This window comes from Streptopelia decaocto, assembly GCF_964273445.1.
Source record: "Streptopelia decaocto genome assembly, chromosome: 22".
Lineage (NCBI taxonomy): Eukaryota > Metazoa > Chordata > Aves > Columbiformes > Columbidae > Streptopelia > Streptopelia decaocto.
Genome location: NC_138677.1, coordinates 2,403,685 through 2,424,015, shown reverse-complemented (window position 1 = coordinate 2,424,015; position 20,331 = coordinate 2,403,685). Strand labels below are relative to the sequence as shown.

The 20,331-nt window shown below is 67.4% G+C and overlaps 1 protein-coding gene across 1 annotated transcript; it reads right to left on the bottom strand.

Annotated features, from left to right (window-relative positions):
- Window positions 1-3,347: 3,347 nt before the first annotated feature.
- ADAM11 (ADAM metallopeptidase domain 11) lies at window positions 3,348-10,633 on the bottom strand (the record flags this gene model as incomplete). The annotated part of the gene is made up of 22 exons (XM_082070997.1): window positions 10,623-10,633; window positions 9,975-10,060; window positions 9,832-9,898; window positions 9,635-9,683; window positions 9,465-9,532; window positions 9,086-9,160; window positions 8,935-9,006; window positions 8,208-8,374; window positions 8,047-8,131; window positions 7,876-7,966; window positions 7,719-7,770; window positions 7,463-7,562; window positions 7,085-7,156; window positions 6,916-7,008; window positions 6,730-6,810; window positions 6,599-6,649; window positions 5,055-5,118; window positions 4,874-4,973; window positions 4,679-4,798; window positions 4,436-4,604; window positions 4,246-4,360; window positions 3,348-3,442 (listed from the first exon to the last, which is right to left on the bottom strand). Exons 3-22 carry the CDS (start codon window positions 9,892-9,894, stop codon window positions 3,348-3,350), a joined length of 1,782 nt encoding a protein of 593 aa, XP_081927123.1. The 5' UTR covers window positions 9,895-9,898; window positions 9,975-10,060; window positions 10,623-10,633.
- Window positions 10,634-20,331: the final 9,698 nt, after the last annotated feature.

Here is a 20,331-nt window from a genome sequence, read left to right as displayed (position 1 = left end):
AATTGTTCCCAGATCCAACCTCAACCTCCCCTGGCGCAACTTGAGGCCGTTTCCTCTGCTCCTGGCGCTTGTTCCTGGGGAGCAGAGCCCGACCCCCCTGGCTCCAAGCTCCTTTCAGGCAGTTCAGAGATCAGAAGGTCTCCCCTCAGCTCCTGTTCTCCAGCTGATGTGCTGGTTGGTCTGGCTGTGCCAAGTGGGACTCTGGCTCTGCCGGTTGGTCCAGTTGAGCTGAGCTTTACCACACCAGGCCTGGCTAAGCTTGGCCTGGGCTGGCCCCATGTCAAGATGGCATGTCCCTGTGGGTCCCTCTGGGAGTGGGGACCCATCCCTGGTCCCCATGGGCAGTTGGGGACATCTGCTGAGGGTTGCTCACCCCTCTGTGAAGCCAGAACCCTGTGCAGAGCTCACCCAGCCCAGGGTGTCCCCTGGGGACAGGGACCTGCCCGCGTGTCCCTGCAGTGGGGCAGTAACGACTCTTGTGTCCCACAGATGTGCAACATCCCCATGCTGGGACAGTGACTGGTGTGGCTGGTGGGACAGGGACGGAGCCGTGTCCTCGCACTGGGGCAGGTGCAGGACTGAGCAGGACGTGGAGCAGCCACGTGTCACCGCGGCGAGGCAGGGTCCCCAGGGACAGCGCGGTGGCACTCGCCATGTGCCATCGTCTCCATACGGCAGGATCCCCACTCAGACAAGTCAGGAGAGTCCCAGCCCTTGGGGACAGGCCAGGGCGCAGTGAGGGACACGAGGAGGGTGTCGGTGGGATGAGGCGGAGGGGACAGGGACCGGAGCATCCTCACGGTGCCACCGGGGCAACCGGTGCCGGCCCCGTGCCGTGTCCCCGCTCCGAGGAAGGCAGGACCCCCGTCCTTTTCCAAATCTTTATTGTAAATAAATTCTGCGACATTGCAGGAGGATCCCGGGGCCGAGTGAGGAACCTGCGGCGGCTCCGGCATCGGCAGCTCCGGCGCGTCCCCAGCGCGTGCAAAGCAGGGGACGGGGCGCGGGCGTTTCGGGGGGCGCCGGAGCCCCCGGCCCACGCCAGGGGCCCGTCCCGGTGGCGCGGAGCGAGCGGTGCGGGTGGCGAGCGGCTGGCGGGGAGGTGGCGGGGCGGGGGTTTGTCACCGCCCCGGTGTGCTTGTCCCCCACCGTGTGCCGGACGGGGCCCATGGGCGCAGCCCGCTGGGGGTCCTGGGGGGCTCTGGAAGCACTGGGGACCCCCCCTGTCCTGGCCATGGGCCCTCCCCGGCGCGGCCGCAGCGGCACCAGTGGCACCGCTTGACCTTACAGCATTAAAATCATTAAGAAAACCCCAATATTTATATATATATAATAATAATGTCCCCATACCCAGTGACAACGGTGGCTTCTTGCTCTGAAACAGGGGTGTCCCCTCACCGCAGGGACAACCCCGGCACTGTGGCCGTGACAGCTGTGGGGACATTGTGGTGACTGTGGGTGGGGGGTGAGCGCATTGGTCCAGACTCCCCTGTGCACATGGTGGCCCCAGGTCCCTGTGTCCCCCAGCCCATCACTGATGTCATGCAAGGAGCCACCCAGCCAAGCCTGGGGACACCCAGCCACCCCATGTCCTGCGGTCACCTCCCGACGCCCTGGCACGCTGCTGGCCTGTCCCCTGTGTGGTGACACCACAGCCAAGGCACCCATGGGTGCTGCAGGCGCCCAGCTGGGCTGTCACACAACACTGAGGCCACCGTGTCCTTGGCCCTGGCTGGCCTTGGGGACACCTCGGTCACCCCCACAGCAAAAGGACATGGTGGCATGTGGGGATACTGGGTGAGGGAGGGGATGGAGGTGACACAGGTTGTCATCTCCCGCTGAGTGTCACCAGCGGTGTCCCCCCTACAATGCTGAGTGTCACCGGTGGTGGAAGGGGCCCGTGTGGGTTGGGTGGCCCCATGGAGCCACCCCGTGGGGTGACATGTGCCACAGGGACGAGGTGACACTTCCCACCCACCTGCCATGGGGATGGGGGGGACACAGCACGTGCCACTCAGCCCTAAGCGCCACCGGCCGGGACTCACCCTGTCCCCAGCCCCAGGGTGGGCCCTGCTGTCACCTGCCCCAGTGCCACCAGTTTGGGCTGCAGCGGCCCCAGGGTGAGAGCCTGGCACCCATGGGTGCCCGTCCCCACTGCTGGGGACATCGGGGACATGTGGCCTTGACATGGTGGGGGAGATGATATTGGGGTGGGGACATCTGGGGGTGCAGACCTGGCCCCCCAGGATGTGGTACCTGGAGTGGGGGGTCACACGGCCCTGCACTGGGGGTACTGGGCTATACTGGGCTATACTGGGCTGCCGTTTGAGGGCCTCAGGCCCCAAAGCTGGAAGATGCTGGAAGGATGGGGGGGATGCGGGGCTGGGGGTCCCTCTCACCCTCACAGGTACATTCATCCCAGTGCTGGGGGGCCGGGGGTGCCCGTACATTCATGGCGGTGAGGTGGGGGTCGGGGTGGGGGGCCGGGTGCCCCCCCCGCTCTCCTCCTCGGCTGCACTCTCCCCGTTTAATTGCTGTTAATGAGGCGCTGGCGGGGGGGTGTGGGGGGCAAAGCGGCCCCGCTCAGGCCCCCCCGGACCTGCAACACAGAAGTGGGGGTGCGTTTAGTGGGGGACGGTGACACTGGGGGGACACATGGGGGGACACTGAGCCGAAAAGAGCCAGCACGGGGGGGGCTGCTGCCGGGCCCCCCCCCAACCCGCCGCCTCTTTAGAGCTGGGGGGGGCACAGAGATGGAGACAGCACGGCCGGACACACAGCGACACGGACAGACGGCCCGAGCGGGGCTCCCACGCCGTCAGGCTGCCGGACGGTGACGGTGACAGTGACGGTGACCAGGAGGAGATGACGGGGGGGGTGGTTACACTCCCTGCTGCGCCGGGTCGTACCTTCCGCGGCGGATGTTCCTTGGGGGGGTGGCGGGGGGAGAGGAGAGGAGCGTTAGTGCCACCCCCCTGTCCCCGCCGTGTCCCCCACTGTGTCCCCCACTGTGTCCCCGGGCCTACAGGCAGCAGACGTGCACACACCCCCCACCCCATGCGTGGGGACAGACGTGGCCAGGGTTGAGCAAGGTGACAGTGACCCCTCCCAATGCCACATGCAGGCAGGGACACGGGGACCAGGCAGGGACATGGGGACCAGGCAGGGACATGGGGACCAGGCATCCCCCACCCCCAGGGGACCACAATGAAAGTGACACCCGACTTGGTGAGGGGGTGGCCGAGGTGTCCTCAAGAGGGCAGAGACCTGGCCCTGGCATGGTGACAATGCATGGGGGGGACATGGCCAGTGACAGCAGCAGAGGGGACGAGCCATGCGGTGGCCGCTTACTTAAATCCCCAGCCTGTCCCCCCCAGGACGATGGCAGCCACCAGCACGGCCCCCGCGATGGAGCCGATAATGATATTGGTGCCACTGGGACCTGTGACAGAGGGGACAGGGAGGAGGGGACAGGGACACACGTCAGTGGCGCGAGGGGGACACAAGGACACGGCCCCAGCACTGCGGGGACCTGAAGGGGGGACAAGACCCAGCGGTGCCCAGCTGAGCCGCGGCACTGAGGGATGGTGACACCAGGGGGACGGTGACACCGGGGGGATGGTGACACCAGAGGGATGGTGACACCAGGGGGATGGTGGCACCAGGAGGATGGTGACACCGGGGGGATGGTGGCACTGGAAGGATGGTGACACTGGGTGGATGGTGACACCAGGGGGATGGTGACACCGGGGGGATGGTGACACCAGAGGGATGGTGACACCAGGGGGATGGTGGCACCAGGAGGATGGTGACACCGGGGGGATGGTGGCACTGGAAGGATGGTGACACTGGGGGTATGGTAGCACCGGGGGGATGGTGACACCGGGGGGATAGTGACACTGGGGGGATGGTGGCACCAGGAGGATGGTGGCACTGGGAGGATGGTGACACTGGGGGGATGGTGACACCATAGGGATGGTGGCACTGGGAGGATGGTGACACCGGGGGGATGGTGACACCGGGGGGATGGTGGCACTGGGGGGATGGTGGCACCAGGAGGATGGTGGCACTGGGAGGATGGTGACACTGGGGGGATGGTGACACCGGGGGGATGGTGGCACTGGGAGGATGGTGACACCGGGGGGATGGTGGCACCAGCCACCCTGGGGGTGGGTAGGGACAAAGTGGGACACCCCAGCCCGTGGGACTGGGACTTGGGGACCTCCCGCCACGGGGCACACGGACCCTTGTATCGCTCGGTCTCCCCCGTCGGCTTCGGCTCGGGGATGGGGTCGTACACGCTGCAGTCCTTCCCCGTCCACTCTGTCCGGCAGATGCACTTGCCCTCGTTGCTGCAAACCTGCGAGGGGACAGTGTCACGCCCTGCTGCCGTGACGCCCCCCTTGTCCCCTTTGTCCCCAGCTGTGTCCCTCACCCCATGGTCGAAGCAGATCTTCCCGTCCCAGCTGCCGGGGCAGGAGCTGAAGTTAAAGGCGCTGGCTGGAAGGCATTTGTGGTCGAGACACAACATGCCGGGCCCGCAGGGCGTCCCGTCCTCCACGTAGCTCAGGTCCGAGCCATCCACCAGCTGCACGTGGCCTCCCCTGTGCGACAACGGGTGACACCGGGACCCCGCGCGGCCCGGGGACGTCCCTGTCCCCACGGCACCAGCACCCACCTGCAGTCCACGTAGCGGTTCTGGTGGAAGAAGGTGGTGGTGGCGATCTCGCCGCTGAGCTCGCCCAGCCGCGGCGCGCCCGAGATGTTGGCGCAGAGGAGGAAGCCGCAGAGCACGTCCCTGCGAGGCAGCGGTGGCATCAGCGGCGCGGGCGGGTGGCACCGGGGAGGGGACACGGGGGACGGGGTCACTCACTGCTTGTTGCACTGCAGCCAGCCCGCGCCCTCGCGCCCGCAGTTGCCCCTCTCGGTGCCCTCCACGTTCAGCTTCTCGTAGCAGAAGCGCTCAGCCGAGCCTGCGAGAAAACCGGTGTCACCCGCTTGTCACCTGCTGTCCCCCCCTGGCCCTGGCAGAGCCCCCCAGGGCTGGCACTCACCGCGGCCCCACAGCGCGTTGCATTGCCGGTCTCTGGTTTTGCAGCGCCCACCGTAGCACCGGCCCTGGGGAGCAGGGAGGGGGTGACGGGGCTGGGGAGGGGGACAATGACCCCCCCACCACACACATGCTTGGCCCTGGGGCCACCACCCCACCGTGCACGGGCAGGGGACAGGTTTGCAGGGACCAGGGAGCCACGGGATGGGGCCCCAAGCATGGTGCACGTGGGAGTTTTGCACGGTGCACATAGGAGTTTTGCACGGTGCACGTGGCAGGTTTACACAGTGCCCACAGGAGCTTTGCACGGTGCATATGGCAGGTTTACACAGTGCCCATAGGAGTTTTGCACGGTGCATGTGGCAGGTTTACACAATGCACGTGGCAGGTTTCATGGTGCATGTGGGAGTTTTGCATGGTGCATGTGGCAGGTTTACACGGTACATGTGGCAGGTTTCATGGTGTATGTGGGAGTTTTGCACGGTGTATGTGGGAGTTTTGCACGGTGCATGTGGCAGGTTTACACAGTGCACATAGGAGTTTTGCACAGTGCATGTGGCAGGTTTACACGGTACATGTGGCAGGTTCCACGGTGCATGTGGGAGTTTTGCACAGTGCATGTGGCAGGTTTACACGGTGCATGTGGCAGGTTTCACGGTGCATGTGGGAGTTTTGCACGGTACACGTGGCAGGTTTCACGGTGCACGTGGCAGGTTCCATGGTGCACGTGGCAGGTTTGCGCAGCCACAGCTGCCAGTGTGCACGGCCGAGGGCGGCCGGTGGGGCCCGTCACTGCGGGTGTGTTTGCACAGGGCAGCAGCACATGGGCAGGAAAAGTGACCAGGTCCAGGGGCCAAGGCCACACGCTCACGGGGAGGCGGGTGGCACGGGGACCACAGCCCGGCTCGCACAGCATGGGGACGATGAACCAGTGCCCAGGGAGGGCTCATGGACCATGGCTGCTGGGGATCCAGGTCGCCCCAAACCCCTGGCTACGTGTGCAGGCTCGGCCGTGGCTGCAACTGCCAACATGGCCAAGCACCGGGACACTGGAGCCCACAGGGACCTGCTGGAGCCCAAGGGACGTGTCCAAGCCCAGGGGATGTCCCCAGGCTCCATGGAGACATACATGAGTCCCATGGGATGTGCCAGAGCACGTGGGGATCTGCCGGAGCCCACAGGGGCGCGTCACAGCCCCACGGGATGTGCCTGAGCCCACAGGGATGTGTCCAACCTGGGGACGTGCCCGAGCTCACTGGACGTGCCCGAACTCCACAGGACATGCTGGAGTCCCACAGGACATGCTGGAGCCCCATGGAACTTGCCCAAGCCCCATGGGACATGCCTGAGCCCCACAGGACATGCTGGAGCCCCACGGGATGTGCCCAAGCCCCATGGGACATGCCCGAGCCCCACAGGACATGCTGGAGCCCCACGGGACTTGCCCAAGCCCCATGGGACATGCCCGAGCCCCACAGGACATGCTGGAGCCCCATGGGACATGCCCAAGCCCCATGGCCGTGTCCCACCACGCCGGGCTGGACTCACCTGCTCGTTTTCGCAGAAGTACCCATCCAGCTTGTGGAGGTTGGGGGGACACTGGGGAGGACACAGAGGACAGGTGACACCACACAGCCCCACGGCGTGTCCCCCCCGTGTCCCCCCACAGCCCGGCTCACCTGGCTGGAGTCCCCGGTGCAGGTCTCAGGGATGTCACACTCGTTCACGGCCTCTCGGCAGGACACGCCGCGCGGCTCATACTGCACCAGGGGACCAGCGTCAGGACCCCCGGCACAGGACCGCGGCACAGGACCCGGCACAGCACCGCAGCGTGGGGACAGCGGCTCGGCCCCCCAACCCCTCACCTTGCAGCCCTTGCAGCACAGCCCGTCGCTGCACATGGCGTCGTGGGTCAGCGTGCACTTCTTGCAGCAGTTGCCCCCGCTCTTGGCGCACTCCTGCCGGGACAGCACTCAGCACCGCGTCACCCCCAGCACCGCACGTCACCGAACGTCACCCCCCGGCCCCGCTCACCGCCAGCGTGCCGCAGTCGCACTCCTCGCCCGCCTCCACGAAGCCGTTGCCACACTCCGGAGGGTCCAGGAGCTGTTGGGACCAAGGAGAAGGGGGACAAGAGCTCTGCGAGGGGGTCCCCAAGCCGGGTGCTGTGGCAAGTCCCTTCTTTTTGGGAATCACATCCCCAGGAGGACAGCAGGACCCCCAAACTGATTGTGTTTTGCCATCAAGGGCGAGGGGCTGACTCTGTTCCCCACTGGGTTTGACACCAGCCCTGTGACCTTGGACATGGCAGGGGCTGGGGGGACCGCGAGCCCAAGGGACCCTGAGAGCCACCTCTGGGACATCGCTCCCCGCTCTGTGACGGTCACCGCGGGGGGGTCATGGGGCAGTTACCTTGAGGGGTTTGTTGAAGAGGCAGCTGCCGCCGCCGTCCTGCAGGAACTGGTTGTACTCATCGATGCTGCAGCGGGAGAACTTGTGCGGGAGGTGGTACCTGCGGGGCGGGGGCCACCATCACCCCCCCTGTGCCACCCCGCCGGGCACGGCTGTCACCCAACACAGGGCAGGGCCTTCGGCGACGTCCCCGCTGGCTGCGGTGACGCGGGGCGCGCGGGGGACGGTGGCAGCGCCACCCCGAGCGGGCACCCACCCTGTGTCCTCCATGATACAGCCCAGCCACGGGTCCGGACAGCGGCAGTCCCCTGGGAGAGAGGACAGGGGCTGGGTGCCGGCTGTCCCACCGCCAGCTCGGTGGCACCGCAGGGTCCCCTCATTGTCCCCATCCCGCTGCCGGGGGTGCCGGGTACCTGCTGCCGTGTGGTGCTTGTTCCACATCATGCCCACGTTCTGCCCCAGCGTCTGCACCAGCGTCACCGCCATGAACGCCACGTTGCCGTACTGCACGGGAGGGACGGGGCTGTCACCGCAGGGACCCGCCTGTCCCCGGCCCGCTCTCCTGGCGGGTTCACAGCACCCACCTCGTTGACGCCCCCGGCACGGGTGGGTGAGCAGATGCCCCCAACGAAGGCGGCGCCGCTGCGGCTGCTCTGAAACGTCCGACCCCTGTGAGGAAGAGGATGGTGGGGACAGGGGACAGCGGCGCCCGGCCCCGGGGAGGTGACGCGGCCGCGGTGCTCACGAGAAGAGGTGGACGGTGTCACTCTGCTCCGCCAGCCCCTCGCGCCGGTACTTGACGAACTCGTTGAGGGTCTCCAGGGAGTCCTCCCCCACGTGGATCCGGTCCTCCGAGGCCCACGTCTCCATGGCCACCAGCACGATGCGGGTGTTGAGCTGCTCCTTGTAGATCTGCAGGGACAAGGGGATGGTGCTGGGGATGAACGTCCCCCAGGGACAGACCCACAGGTGCCAAGGACAAACCCCTGGGGACAAACTCACCAGGAGCTGCGGACAATGTCCCCAGGGACAAACCCACCAGGTACCAGGGACTAACCCATCAGGTCCCACACCCAAAGCTCCCCCAGGGACAGACCCACCAAGTGCTGGGGACTAAAACCCTGGGGACAAACCCACCAGTGCTGGGGACAGTTCCCTGCAATTCAAAGCCACCAGGAGCTGGGGATAAACCCTGTGGTGATGAGCCCACCAGGTGATGGGGACAATCCCCCCAGGGGCAAACCCATCGGGTATGAGGGACAAGCCCCACAGGGACAAATGGCATTAGGGACAAAGCCACCAGGGACAAACCCACCAAGTACTGGGACAAACCCATCATGTGCTGGGGACCAGCCCCTCCATGGACAAGCCCACCAGGGGCCACCCTCCTGGAGCCAAACCCACCAGTGGGGACAGTCCCCTGCGGGACAAATCCCCTGGGGACCAGCCCCCCGGGAGCCAAACCCTCTCACCATGTCAGCCAGGTTGACCACGGACTTGGCGAAGTTGCTGGTGAGAACCACAGACTTGCGGAGCTGCAGGAACTGAGGGGGCAGCAGGGGACAGGTTGGGCTGGAGGGGGTCACCGTGACCCCCACCCCACCCGCAGGACCCCCCGTTTACCAGCCGATGGTCGTTCACCACAGCCAGCTCGATGTACTTGGTCTCGCTGTGAACCGTGTGCTGGGCCCGGCGGACCTGGGTGGGAGCGCAGGGTGACATGCGCCCGCCAGGGGACAAGGACAGGGCTGTCACCCCTCTTGTGGCTGCCTGTGACCCCCCCAGGGGTATTTGGGGTGCACGGACTGGAGGACCCAGCTGGGTGGGCTTGGGGATGGGTTGCAGTGTCACCGGCGCTGCGGAGCATCCCTGAGCCCGTGTCCTGCCAATGTGTCCCCAGCACCCACCGACCAGCCCAGCTGCACCGTGGGTGAGTGGCACTCAGAGGCCAACGAGGGTCAAGTGTCCTTGTCCCCCGTCCCTTCCCGGTGTCCCCGCTCACCTGCCGCCGCCGCCGCAGCTTTGGTAACCCGCCCGCGAGGTGCTGGTTCAGCGCAGGGAAGAGGCAGCCTGGAGGGAAGGGACAGAGGTGACAGGGCATAGGACACGGGGCCACCAAGACCACTGTCACCAGTTCTTGGGGATGAGCGCTGGCTCCACACAAAGGCTCACCCGGTTGGGCACAGCTGGGGACACGCTGGACGACGTGTGGTCGCAGGCCCTGCCGTGAGGAGACGAATGTCACGGCCACACGTGGATGTGACAGCGTGGAGTGGGGACAGCCACGTCCCCATGGCTGTCCTTGAGCTGCAGCCATTGGGCTGCAGTGGGGAAACTGAGGCAGGGACAGCGCAGGCGCCACCGCTCACCTGCCCGTGCTCGGCGCCCGCCTGGGGCTCGATCAGGTAGGTGGCTCGGCCGTCCGAGAACATGCCGCTGCAAAGGGAGACGGGGGTGATGGGGCGCAGGGGTGCAGCCCCCGCCCCGCGTCCCGCCGGCTGTGGGTACTCACTGCAGGCCGTGGCAGCTGGAGAGAGCGGCGAAGGAGCGGGGCTGCCCCCGGAGCCGGCCCTGGTAGTAGCAGTGCTCCCCCGCGCCCTGCCCGGGGGGACAGGCGCTGAGCCCCCGCACGCTGCCCCGCGTCCCCGCGCGTCCCCCCACCATCCCCGGGCGCCTGCACTGGGGGCTTTGGGGTTCGCTGCCTGTCACCCCTGGGGTGCATTTGTCACCCAGGCAGGGCAGGCAGCACTTGCTGAGACACCCTGGGCAGCACCCACAGGAGGTGGATCCCCCCATCACCCATGGAGCAGCACCCCAATGCATGGGCTGGGCACCGCAGGGGCTGGGGGACCCCAGGGGCACAGGACACCCCAAGACAAGGCGGGGTGGAGATGCTGAGCTGCTGGCATCTGATCCTGGACCTCTGCTGGACTGAGAAATCTGCCACCGCAACCCCAGAGCTGGCACGGCACGGTGTGACAGAGAGTGGCACCGTGTGACAGAGAGTGGCACGGCATGGCGCAGTACGGCACAGTCCAGCACGGCACAGTGTGACACATCATGGCACGGTACAGCATGGCACAGTGTGACAGTTTGGCACAGTGTGAAGGTTTGGCGCGGTGTGACGGTTTGGCGTGGCACGGCGCGGCATGCAGCTCACCGTGCTGTGGCTGCCGTTGCTGCCCACGCCGACGTGTCGCTCCACGTAGTGGGAGGCGATGAGGTGGCTGTGGGGAGCGGGGGTGAGAGGCCGCGGGGTGGGGAGGAAGAGGAGGAGGAGGAGGAAGAGGAGGAGGAGGGAGGCGGCAGCACCCATCAGCAGCACCTCGTGGTTCACCCACCCACGCACGGGGCATCACCCGGCATGGGACCCCACGAGCCCTTCTGCCCAGACCTGCAGCCCAATGAGCTGGGATGACCCTGCACAACCCACCCCATCCCAGGGACCCCCGGCCTCACCACCCCCTCCTGCTGCTGGTGGAACAGCAGCAGCCCCACAGTGGGTGTCTCCAGCCCCACGGTGAGTGTTCCCAGCCCCACGTGGGTGTCCCCAGCCCCACAGTGTCCCCATCCCCACAGCGGGTGTCCCCATCCCCACAGTGTCCCCAGCCCCACAGTGGGTGTCCCCAGCCCCACAGCAGGTGTCCCCAGCCCCATGGCGGGTGTCCCCAACCCCACGCGGTTGTCCCCATCCCCACAGCGGGTGTCCCCAACCCCAGTGGATGTCCCCATCCCCAGAGCTGATGTCTCCAACCCCACAGCTGATGTCCCTAGCCCCACAGCAGGTATCCCCAGCCCCACGGCAGGTGTCCCCAGCCCCACAGCAGGTATCCCCAGCCCCACGGCAGGTGTCCCCAGCCCCACGGCGGGTGTCCCCACCCCGCTGGGACCCCCGTGCTCTCACTGGTTCAGGCGCAGGTCCAGGGTGAAGGCCGAGCCGAAGGCGTGCACCACGAAGCTCACCTGTGCCAGGTGCAGCCCCTGCAGAGAGACGGAGCCGTCAGCGCCCCCCGCGCCAGCCGCCCCACGGAAATTACAAATGAAAATCATTAAAAACCCCAGCCTAATACGCAGCCTCTAAAGGTGTACTTCTATTTTTAAGCCGCAAAAATTCAACATAAAAGAAAATACTGGGGTTTTTTGCACCAAAATCCTCACTCCGGCAGTGCCGGGACGGCCCCCGCGGCCCATCGCCCGCCCCGGCGGGAGCCGCGCTGGGGGCCGCTGGAGCGCTGCCCCCCGGCTGCGCCGCCGCTCCTGACCCGATTCCGGCGGCAGCGGCCGCGCTCTGCGGCGCCCGAGACCCGGCGGACCCGCCGCACGGGTGAGCGCCCAGCGCCAGCGGCCTGACCCCTCCCGGGGTCCTGTCCCCTCCCGGGGGTCCTGTCCCCTCCCGGGGTCCTGTCCCCTCCCGGGGCCCTGTCACCTCCCGGGGTCCTGTCACCTCCCGGGGTCCTGTCACCTCCCGGGGGTCCTGTCCCCTCCCGGGGTCCTGTCCCCTCCCGGGGGTCCTGTCCCCTCCCAGCGGGCGCTGTCCCCTCCCGGGGTCCTGTCCCCTCCCGGGGGTCCTGTCCCCACCCAGGGGTCCTGTCCCCTCCCGGGGGTCCCTGTCATCTCCCGGGGGTCCTGTCCCCTCCCGGGGGTCCCTGTCACCTCCCGGGGGTCCTGTCCCCTCCCGGGGTCCTGACCCCTCCCGTGGGCCTGTCCCCTCCCGGGGGTCCTGTCCCCTCCCGTGGGCCTGTCCCCTCCCGGGGGGCCCTGTCCCCTCCCGGCGGTCCTGTCCCCTCGCCGGGCCCGGGGTGCCGCTCGGGACGGTGACAGGGGGACAAGGACTTTGCCACCGCGCAGCACCCTGGGGAGAGCCCGTCCCAGCCAGATCCGTGTCCAGCGGCTCCCGGGGCTTTTCTGGTGCCGACCCGGAGCCCCCGGGCTCGCAGCCGCTCCATCCCCCGCCACGTCCCGGCTTAACACCTCCCGAAAACCCGCCAGGCCGGCAGCGGCCCCGCCGCCCCGGCATTTCCCGGCGTCCGGTGGTTTTACTTAATGCTGGGTTTAAATCACCTTTGTGGCAATTGCAGCTCATTATTTCGCCTTTTATCCGGCGCGGACGGGGGATCGATGCGCGCCGGCCGCCGCAGCCGCCAGCGCCTCTTTGAAAGCACCAACCCCTCCCCGTGCCGGGCGGGACGCGGGTGCCGGCTCCCGAAAAGCTGGGCAAGGCGGCCGCCTGCCCGGGGTGAAGGTCACGGCCGGTGCGGGTGAGGGGGGACAACGGCTGCGGTTTGGGGACAGCAGCGGGTGGGACACGCGGGGCTGCTCCCGTGTGGCCTGGGGAGCCAGGAACCCGCTCATTCCGCAGGAGCCCTGTCTGCTGCCTCCCTGCCCGCTCCCTGGTGCTCCCTGCCCGCTCCCTGCCTGCTCCCTGCCCGCTCCCTGCCTGCTCTCTGCCCGCTCCCTGCCCGCTCCCTGCCCGCTCCCTGCCCGCTCCCTGGTGCTCCCTGCCTGCTCCCTGGTGCTCCCTGCCCGCTCCCTGCCTGCTCTCTGCCCGCTCCCTGCCCGCTCCCTGGTGCTCCCTGCCCGCTCCCTGGTGCTCCCTGCCCGCTCCCTGGTGCTCCCTGCCCGCTCCCTGGTGCTCCCTGCCCGCTCCCTGGTGCTCCCTGCCCGCTCCCTGCCCGCTCTCTGCCTGCTCCCTGGTGCTCCCTGCCCGCTCCCTGGTGCTCCCTGCCCGCTCCCTGGTGCTCCCTGCCCGCTCCCTGGTGCTCCCTGCCCGCTCCCTGCCCGCTCTCTGCCTGCTCCCTGGTGCTCCCTGCCCGCTCCCTGGTGCTCCCTGCCCGCTCCCTGGTGCTCCCTGCCCGCTCCCTGGTTCTCCCTGCCCGCTCCCTGGTGCTCCCTGCCCGCTCCCTGGTGCTCCCTGCCCGCTCCCTGGTGCTCCCTGCCCGCTCCCTGCCCGCTCTCTGCCTGCTCCCTGGTGCTCCCTGCCCGCTCCCTGCCCGCTCTCTGCCTGCTCCCTGCCGTCCCGCTCCCATTTCATCTCTCCAACGCCCACACGCACCCATACCCACATTTAACGGGATTTTGGGGCGCACACGGGTGCCCCGCTGTGGGGACGGTGGCCGCACCATCCCCAGGGGCTGGAGGCTCCGGTTCGGATGCCGGTGCCCACACGTGTGCTGGGGAGGGCCAGGCTGGTGCCAGCAGCTGCCGGGGGGGCACCCACCCAGCCGGGGACCCCAGAAAGAGAGGGGGGGGGGGGGGCTGGTTCACTTACGGGGCCTCCTCCTCCTCCCGACTCATTCCGGACCCTGGTGTCCAGCTGGTGCTTCGGCACTTCGCCCCCCGCGCTCTGTCCCACCAGCCGGCTGGGGTGGGTGACCTGGGAGGCCACCCGCCCGTCCTGCCAGCCGGCACGGGGGGGCCTGCGCGGCAGCGAGCCGGCCTGCGCCGCGGGACCTGCCACACCGACCCGTCACCGCGGCGGGGCGGGACACGGGGGCTGGGGGGAGGAGGGATGGGGACATGGGTGCTGGGGATGAGGAGGGATGGGGACACGGGGGCTGGGGATGAGGAGGGATGGGGACACGGGGGCTGGGGATGAGGAGGGATGGGGATGAGGAGAGATGGGGACACGGGGGCTGGGGATGAGGAGAGATGGGGACATGGGTGCTGGGGATGAGGAGGGATGGGGACATGGGTGCTGGGGATGAGGAGGGATGGGGACACGGGGGCTGGGGATGAGGAGGGATGGGGATGAAGAGGGATGGGGACACGGAGGCTGGGGACGAAGAGGGATAGGGACATAGGGGCCGGGTGTGAAGAGGGCTGGGGACATAAGGACTGGGGACATGGGTGCTGGGGATGAGGAGGGATGGGGATGAAGAGGGATTGGGACACAGGGGCTGGGGACGGGGGGGCTGGGGGTGAGGAGGGATGGGGATGAAGAGGGATGGGGACATGAGAACTGGGGACATGAGAACTGGGGACATGGGTGCTGGGGGTGAGGAGGAATAGGGATGAAAAGGGATGGGGACACAGGAGCTGGGGACAGGGGTCTGGGGGTGAGGAGGGATGGGGATGAAGAGGGATGGGGACATGAGAACTGGGGACATGGGTGCTGGGGATGAGGATGAGGAGGGATAAGGATGAAGAGGGATGGGGACACAGGGGCTGGGGACAGGGGGGCTGGGGGTGAGGAGGGATGGGGATGAAGAGGGATGGGGACATGAGAACTGGGGACATGGATGCTGGGGATGAAGAGGGATGGGGGACGTGGTCCATGGGTGACCCAAGTGTGGCATTGCATCCCAAAGGGGACATTCGTGTCCTGGAGGGGATACCCAGGGGCCATGGAGGGTGGGTATGGGGACATGTCCCGGGGTGGATGGCTGGAGGATGCGGGAGGGACACCCAGGTGTGGTGGAGTGTCAGGAGGGGACACTCAGGAAGCACAAGGTGGGGTGCCCAGGGGATGTGGGGGACCAGTATGGGGACACATCATGGAGGGGGCCGCAGATACAGTGACACGTCCTGGAGGGGACACGCAGGGGACACTGGTGGCTGGTAAAGAGACACATCCCAGAGGGGGGCACCCAGGGGACACGGGGGACCCAGGGGACATGAGGGGACTTGTGAACGCCATTGCACCTGGAGGAGGTGGGGGGGGCTGGGCACGGCAGCACATCCTGGGGGGGGACACCCAGGGGACAGGGAGAGCAGGGAGGGGGACACATCCCGAGGGGACACCCAGGGGACATAGGGAGCCAGTCCGGAGACATAACACAAGGGGACATGGAGGGCTGCGACAGGGACACCTCCTAAGGGGGCATCCAGGGGGCATGGGGGGCTGGTAGGGGGACACCTCCTAAGGGGACATGGAGAGCCTCTATGGGGACACCCCTCAGAGGGGACACTGAGGGGACAGGAGCGCTGGTGTGGGGACACCTCTGGACGGGACACAGCCCAAGGGGACACGGAGGGCCCTATAGGGACATCTCCGTGGGGGGACACCAAGGAGACACCGATACGGGGACCATCCCAGCGGGGACATCAGAGGCTGCGGTGGGGCCACCTCGGCAGGGGACCCCGGGGGCCGGGGGTCGGGGCGGTGGGGCCCGCGGGGCGGCAGGTGCGGGGGGACCCGGCCCCTCCCGGGGCGCTGCGGGGCGGCGCTGCGGAAAAATGTGTCGATGCAGCGAAAAAGCCGCAGCGGCGGCGGGGCCGGGAGCGCGACCGGGGCGGTACCGGGAGCGGGGCGATGGCGGGGCCGGGGCCGGCGGTACCGGGACCTACCTGCCCGCGGGGTGAGCGAGAGCAGCGCGGCGAGCAGCCAGCCCCGCAGCGGCCTCATGGCTCCCTCATAATCCGAGCGCGGCCGCGCCGGGCCCGCCGAGCCGGGGACCGTCCTGCCCGTGCTGCCGCTCCCCGCGCCCCGGGCCGGGCAGCAGCGGCCGCCGGGCCGGGAGCGCCGCCCCTGCACGCGCACACGGCACCGGCCCCCCCCGGCTGCCCCCCCACCCCCCGCCCGCCGCCACCGGCACCGGCAGCGCCCGCCCCGCTCCGCCCCCCGTGTCCCCCCGCCCCGGCTGCCGCAGCGCCGCTGGCAGCCCCGCGGCATTGCAGAGCCCGCACCGCCCGGACCGGCACCGGGGACCCCGCTGTCACATCCCGCCCCGGCACCGGGGACCCCGCTGTCACATCCCTGCTCGGCACCGGGGACCCCGGTGTCGCATCCCTGCTCGGCACCGGGGACCCCGCTGTCACATCCCGCCCCGGCACCGGGGACCCCGCTGTCACATCCCTGCTCGGCACCGGGGACCCCGGTGTCGCATCCCTGCTCGGCACCGTGGACCCCGCTGTCGCATCCCTGCTCGGCACCGGGGATCCCGGTGTCGCATCCCTGCTCGGCACCGGGGACCCCGCTGTCGCATCCCGCCCCGGCACCGGAGACCGTGCTGTCACATTCCTGCCCGGGATCAGGGACCCCGGTGTCGCATCCCGCCCCGGGACCGGAGACCCTCCCCATGTCACATCCCGCTCCGGTAACAGAGCCCCCTCGGTGTCACATCCCGCCCTGGTAACGGATTTCCCCCGGTGCCACATCCCGAGCCGGTACCGGAGCCTCGCCAGCCCCACCAGGCTCCCCAGCTGGTACCAGACCCCTCAGCAGTACCGCATCCCTCCCCGGGACCGGACCCCCCCGGTGTCACATCCCTCCCCGGTTCTGGACGCCCTCTGGTACCAAATCCCTCCCCAGTACTGGAACCCCCTCAGCAGCACATCTCTCCCCGGTACCGGAGCCCCCCGGTACCACAACCCTCCCTGATACTGGAGCCCCCCAGTACCACAATCACATCTCTCCCCAGTACCAGGCCCCCCCAGTACCACATCCCGAGCCAGTACCGGAGTCCCCCAGTATCACAACCCTCCCTCATAACGGAGCCCCCTGTACCGCATCCCTCCCCAGTGCTGAAACCCGCCCAGTACCACATCTCCCCCCAGTACTAGAGCCTTGCCAGCCCCCACTGGGCTCACCAGCTGATACTGGACCCCCCACCAGTACCCAGCCCCCCAGCCAGTAAAAGGCCCCGACCCACCACTACCAGACCCCCCCAACCAGTACTGACCCCCCCAGGACATCCCCACACCAGTACAGACCCCCAGCTGGGACTGGGGTGCTCCAGCCAGTACCAGCCCCCAGCCAGCACAGACAGAACCCCAGCACACCAGTACTGTCCCCCCAGCCAGTACTGGGCCCCCAGCTGGGACTGGAGACCCCCCACCCCATCCTGAGCCCCCCCAGGTGGAACTGAGTCCCAAACTGGTCCCAGAGCCCCAGCCAGTACCAGAGCCCCTCCAGACAGCACTGGGGCTTCCAACTGGTAGGGTCCCCAACCAGCACCAGAGCCCCCAGCCGTTACCAGAGCCCCCAGCTGGGACTGAAGCCCCCCAACCAATACCGAGCCCCCCAGCTGCCCCCGGGTGGGTGCTGCAAGGCCAGTTCCCCACCTGGGGGTAACGAAACGGGGTTTAGGGGAAAAAACCCCAATAGACTGCTGCTGATCTTGTAGCACCACTGTGGGGTGGGGGTGCAGCACCATGGGAGGGGGACACCCAGCCCCACACAGCCGGGGACACCCATGGCAGGGACTGTCCTGGGGGGCGTGGGGGAGGTCTGAGCCCCAAGGTGACAACAGTGCCACCAGCACAGGGAGTACCTGTCCCCCTGTGGCAGAAATGGGGCCGGGGGTGGGACAGGGACGCCCTGGAGACCATCAGCCTCCTGTTCTGCTCCTGGACCTGCTCAAGGCTGTCCCCAGGGGTTGCTTGGTGTCCCCATGGGGTGCTGGGTGCCCCAGAAGGTGCTGGGTGTCCCCAGGGGGTGCTTGGTGGCCCCATGGGATGCTGGGTGTCTCCAGGTGTCCTGGCTGTCCCCATGGGGTGCTGGGTGTCCCCAGGTGGGTGCTTGGTGTCCCCAGGGGTGCTGGGTGTCCTCAGGGGTTGCTTGGTGTCCCCATGGGGCGCTGGGTGTCCCCAGGGGGTGCTTGGTGCCCCAGAAGGCGCTGGGTGTCCCCAAGGGGTGCTGGGTGTCCCCAGGTGGGCCGGGTGTCCCCATGGGGCACTGGGTGTTCCCAGGGGGTGCTGACTGTCCCCAGGGGTGCTGACTGTCCCCAGGTGAGCGCTGGGCGTCCCCACCAATGCGACGTGAAGTCCCCGCCAGCGTTTGACCAGGGGACAAGGGGCACAGCTCGGCCACCACGGTGCCCCGGGGCAGTGGGGGACTCGAGGCACTTGGGCGTCCCCCCTCACCCCAGACACCACCACCCCGGGAAGGCCCTGGAGCCCCCAGAAACACCAAGCTGGGGTCCTGCACCCCCGGTTCGCATCCCTCATCCTCCTCCAGGATGACTCATCCCACTTTTAAACCTTTTTGCCCCGTTTTGTGTCACCACCCCAGCTCAACCCGTCCCGTGCTGCCCCAGGTCGGGCTCCAGCCCCTCCCCAGGGCAGCCAGCACCGGGGGGTCCCCGCATTTTTTGGGGGGCATCACCGCACCCACCTCCTCCTCCCAGCACCTCCCACGGCCGCGATGGACCCAGGGGAAGGATCCTGGGTGCGCCAGCACCCAACCCCGCTCCACGGGGCATCAAGGAGCCACACGGGCACGTGTCCCCCCTCCCCACGGACCCCCCGCCAGCCCCCGCGCCCGCTCCCTTCTCTCCACAGGACTCAGCACCCACGGGTGACAAAAGCTCTGGGTGCCCGGTGGTAGCTCTGCAGCTCAAAGCTGCCGGGGTTGCCTTGCTCGGAGTCTGTTGAGCGTTTTCGGCAGCGAGTCGCGGCAACGGGCCCCTCGCCACCAAAACCCACCAAAACACGCTCGTTACCAGCAGCTCTCGTTTGCGTCACTTCTGTGCAAAATTGGGGGCCAGCAGCACTTGGGGTGGGCGGGAAGGCAGGACAGGGGTGTGCAGAGGGGAGGGATCACCGGGGGACACAAACCCCAGCCCCTCTCCCCTCCCGCTCACCTCGTTATCATCAAGGCTTTGAGGAGCCTTAATGAACCGACTCCTGCAGCAGCTCCAGGATGGACGGGCAGCAGGTCCATCTCAGCCTGGGTGCAGCAGAGGAGCTGCTGGGGGGTCACGGTCACGTTGGGGGTCACATCCACCCCTCAGCATCACCCACGCACGGGGGCTGACACACGCGTGTGGGGGGAAGCCTCTCCCACGCAGGTTTTGTCACAGCTGCAGGGGAACAGGCTCCGGGAAACGCCGATTGTCTCCTTGGCCACACTGTGGTGGTTCCAGGGCCCCCATCAGCCCCACATCCCCTCCGGTGGGTCTCGGTAGCGCCCAAAGCCCCGACCTCTGCCCTCAGGGCTTTGTCTGCCTCCAGTAATTAGTCCAAATGCAGCAAACGAGGTGAGGAGCGTGCGGCACCAAGCGCAGGTCAGCTGAACCAGCAGCTGCTCTGCAGGGGCACCAGCCCCCGCGGTCCCCGCACTGTGGTGACAAAGGGGACAGGGGCTCCACAGGATGGGTCTGCGTTCGGTGACAGGGAGTGTATCTGACCCAAGGTCTGAACGGCCCCTGAGGGTCCACATGGCAGCTCACACAGGCCACAAGAGCGGGGACACCCATGACAATCGGATATTAGAAAATATCCAATATTAGATTGGATATTAGGAACAATTTCTTCCCCAAAGGGCTGTGGGGCATTGGAACAGGCTGCCCAGGGCAGTGCTGGAGTCACCATCCCTGGAGGGTTGGACAGACAGACATGAGGTTCTCAGGGACATGGGGCAGGGACAGGGTGGGTTATGGTTGGACTCTTGAGGGTCTCTTCCAACCAAAATGATTCTGTGATTCTATGATGTAGGTCACTGGCCAACATACGGAGTGGACAAACAGCAACCATGGCCCCCTTCCCCACCATGGAAGGGCCAAGCTTGGTGAAGGACGCCCATCCTCATCCTCAGCTCATCTCTCAACACCCTCTCTGCTAAGGTCACTGCTCACTGCGCACTCCCCTGAGCAACGCTGCCATGAAACAAGCCAGTCCTTGAGGAGGACAACTGGCCACCTTGAGCCTTGGCCACATCCACCACGCTGGAGTGACGTGTCCTTGGGTCACTCTGTGGCCGGGCCACCCCTCGTGCTGCCCGAGAGACACCAGTTACTCCTCCAGCAGACTGAGCACACCAAGGCATTGGCCAGTTGGCTCACTGAGCTGGTTTCTGCCGCTCTGCCAGGGATTATCCTCCAGCTGGGACAGCGAGTGGTCACAAGGACATGGTCACAGCAGAGCCCCACACCTGGGGTGGTTCAGCTCCTGGCACAGCTTTGCTCACAGAGTCCCAGAATGTGAGGGGT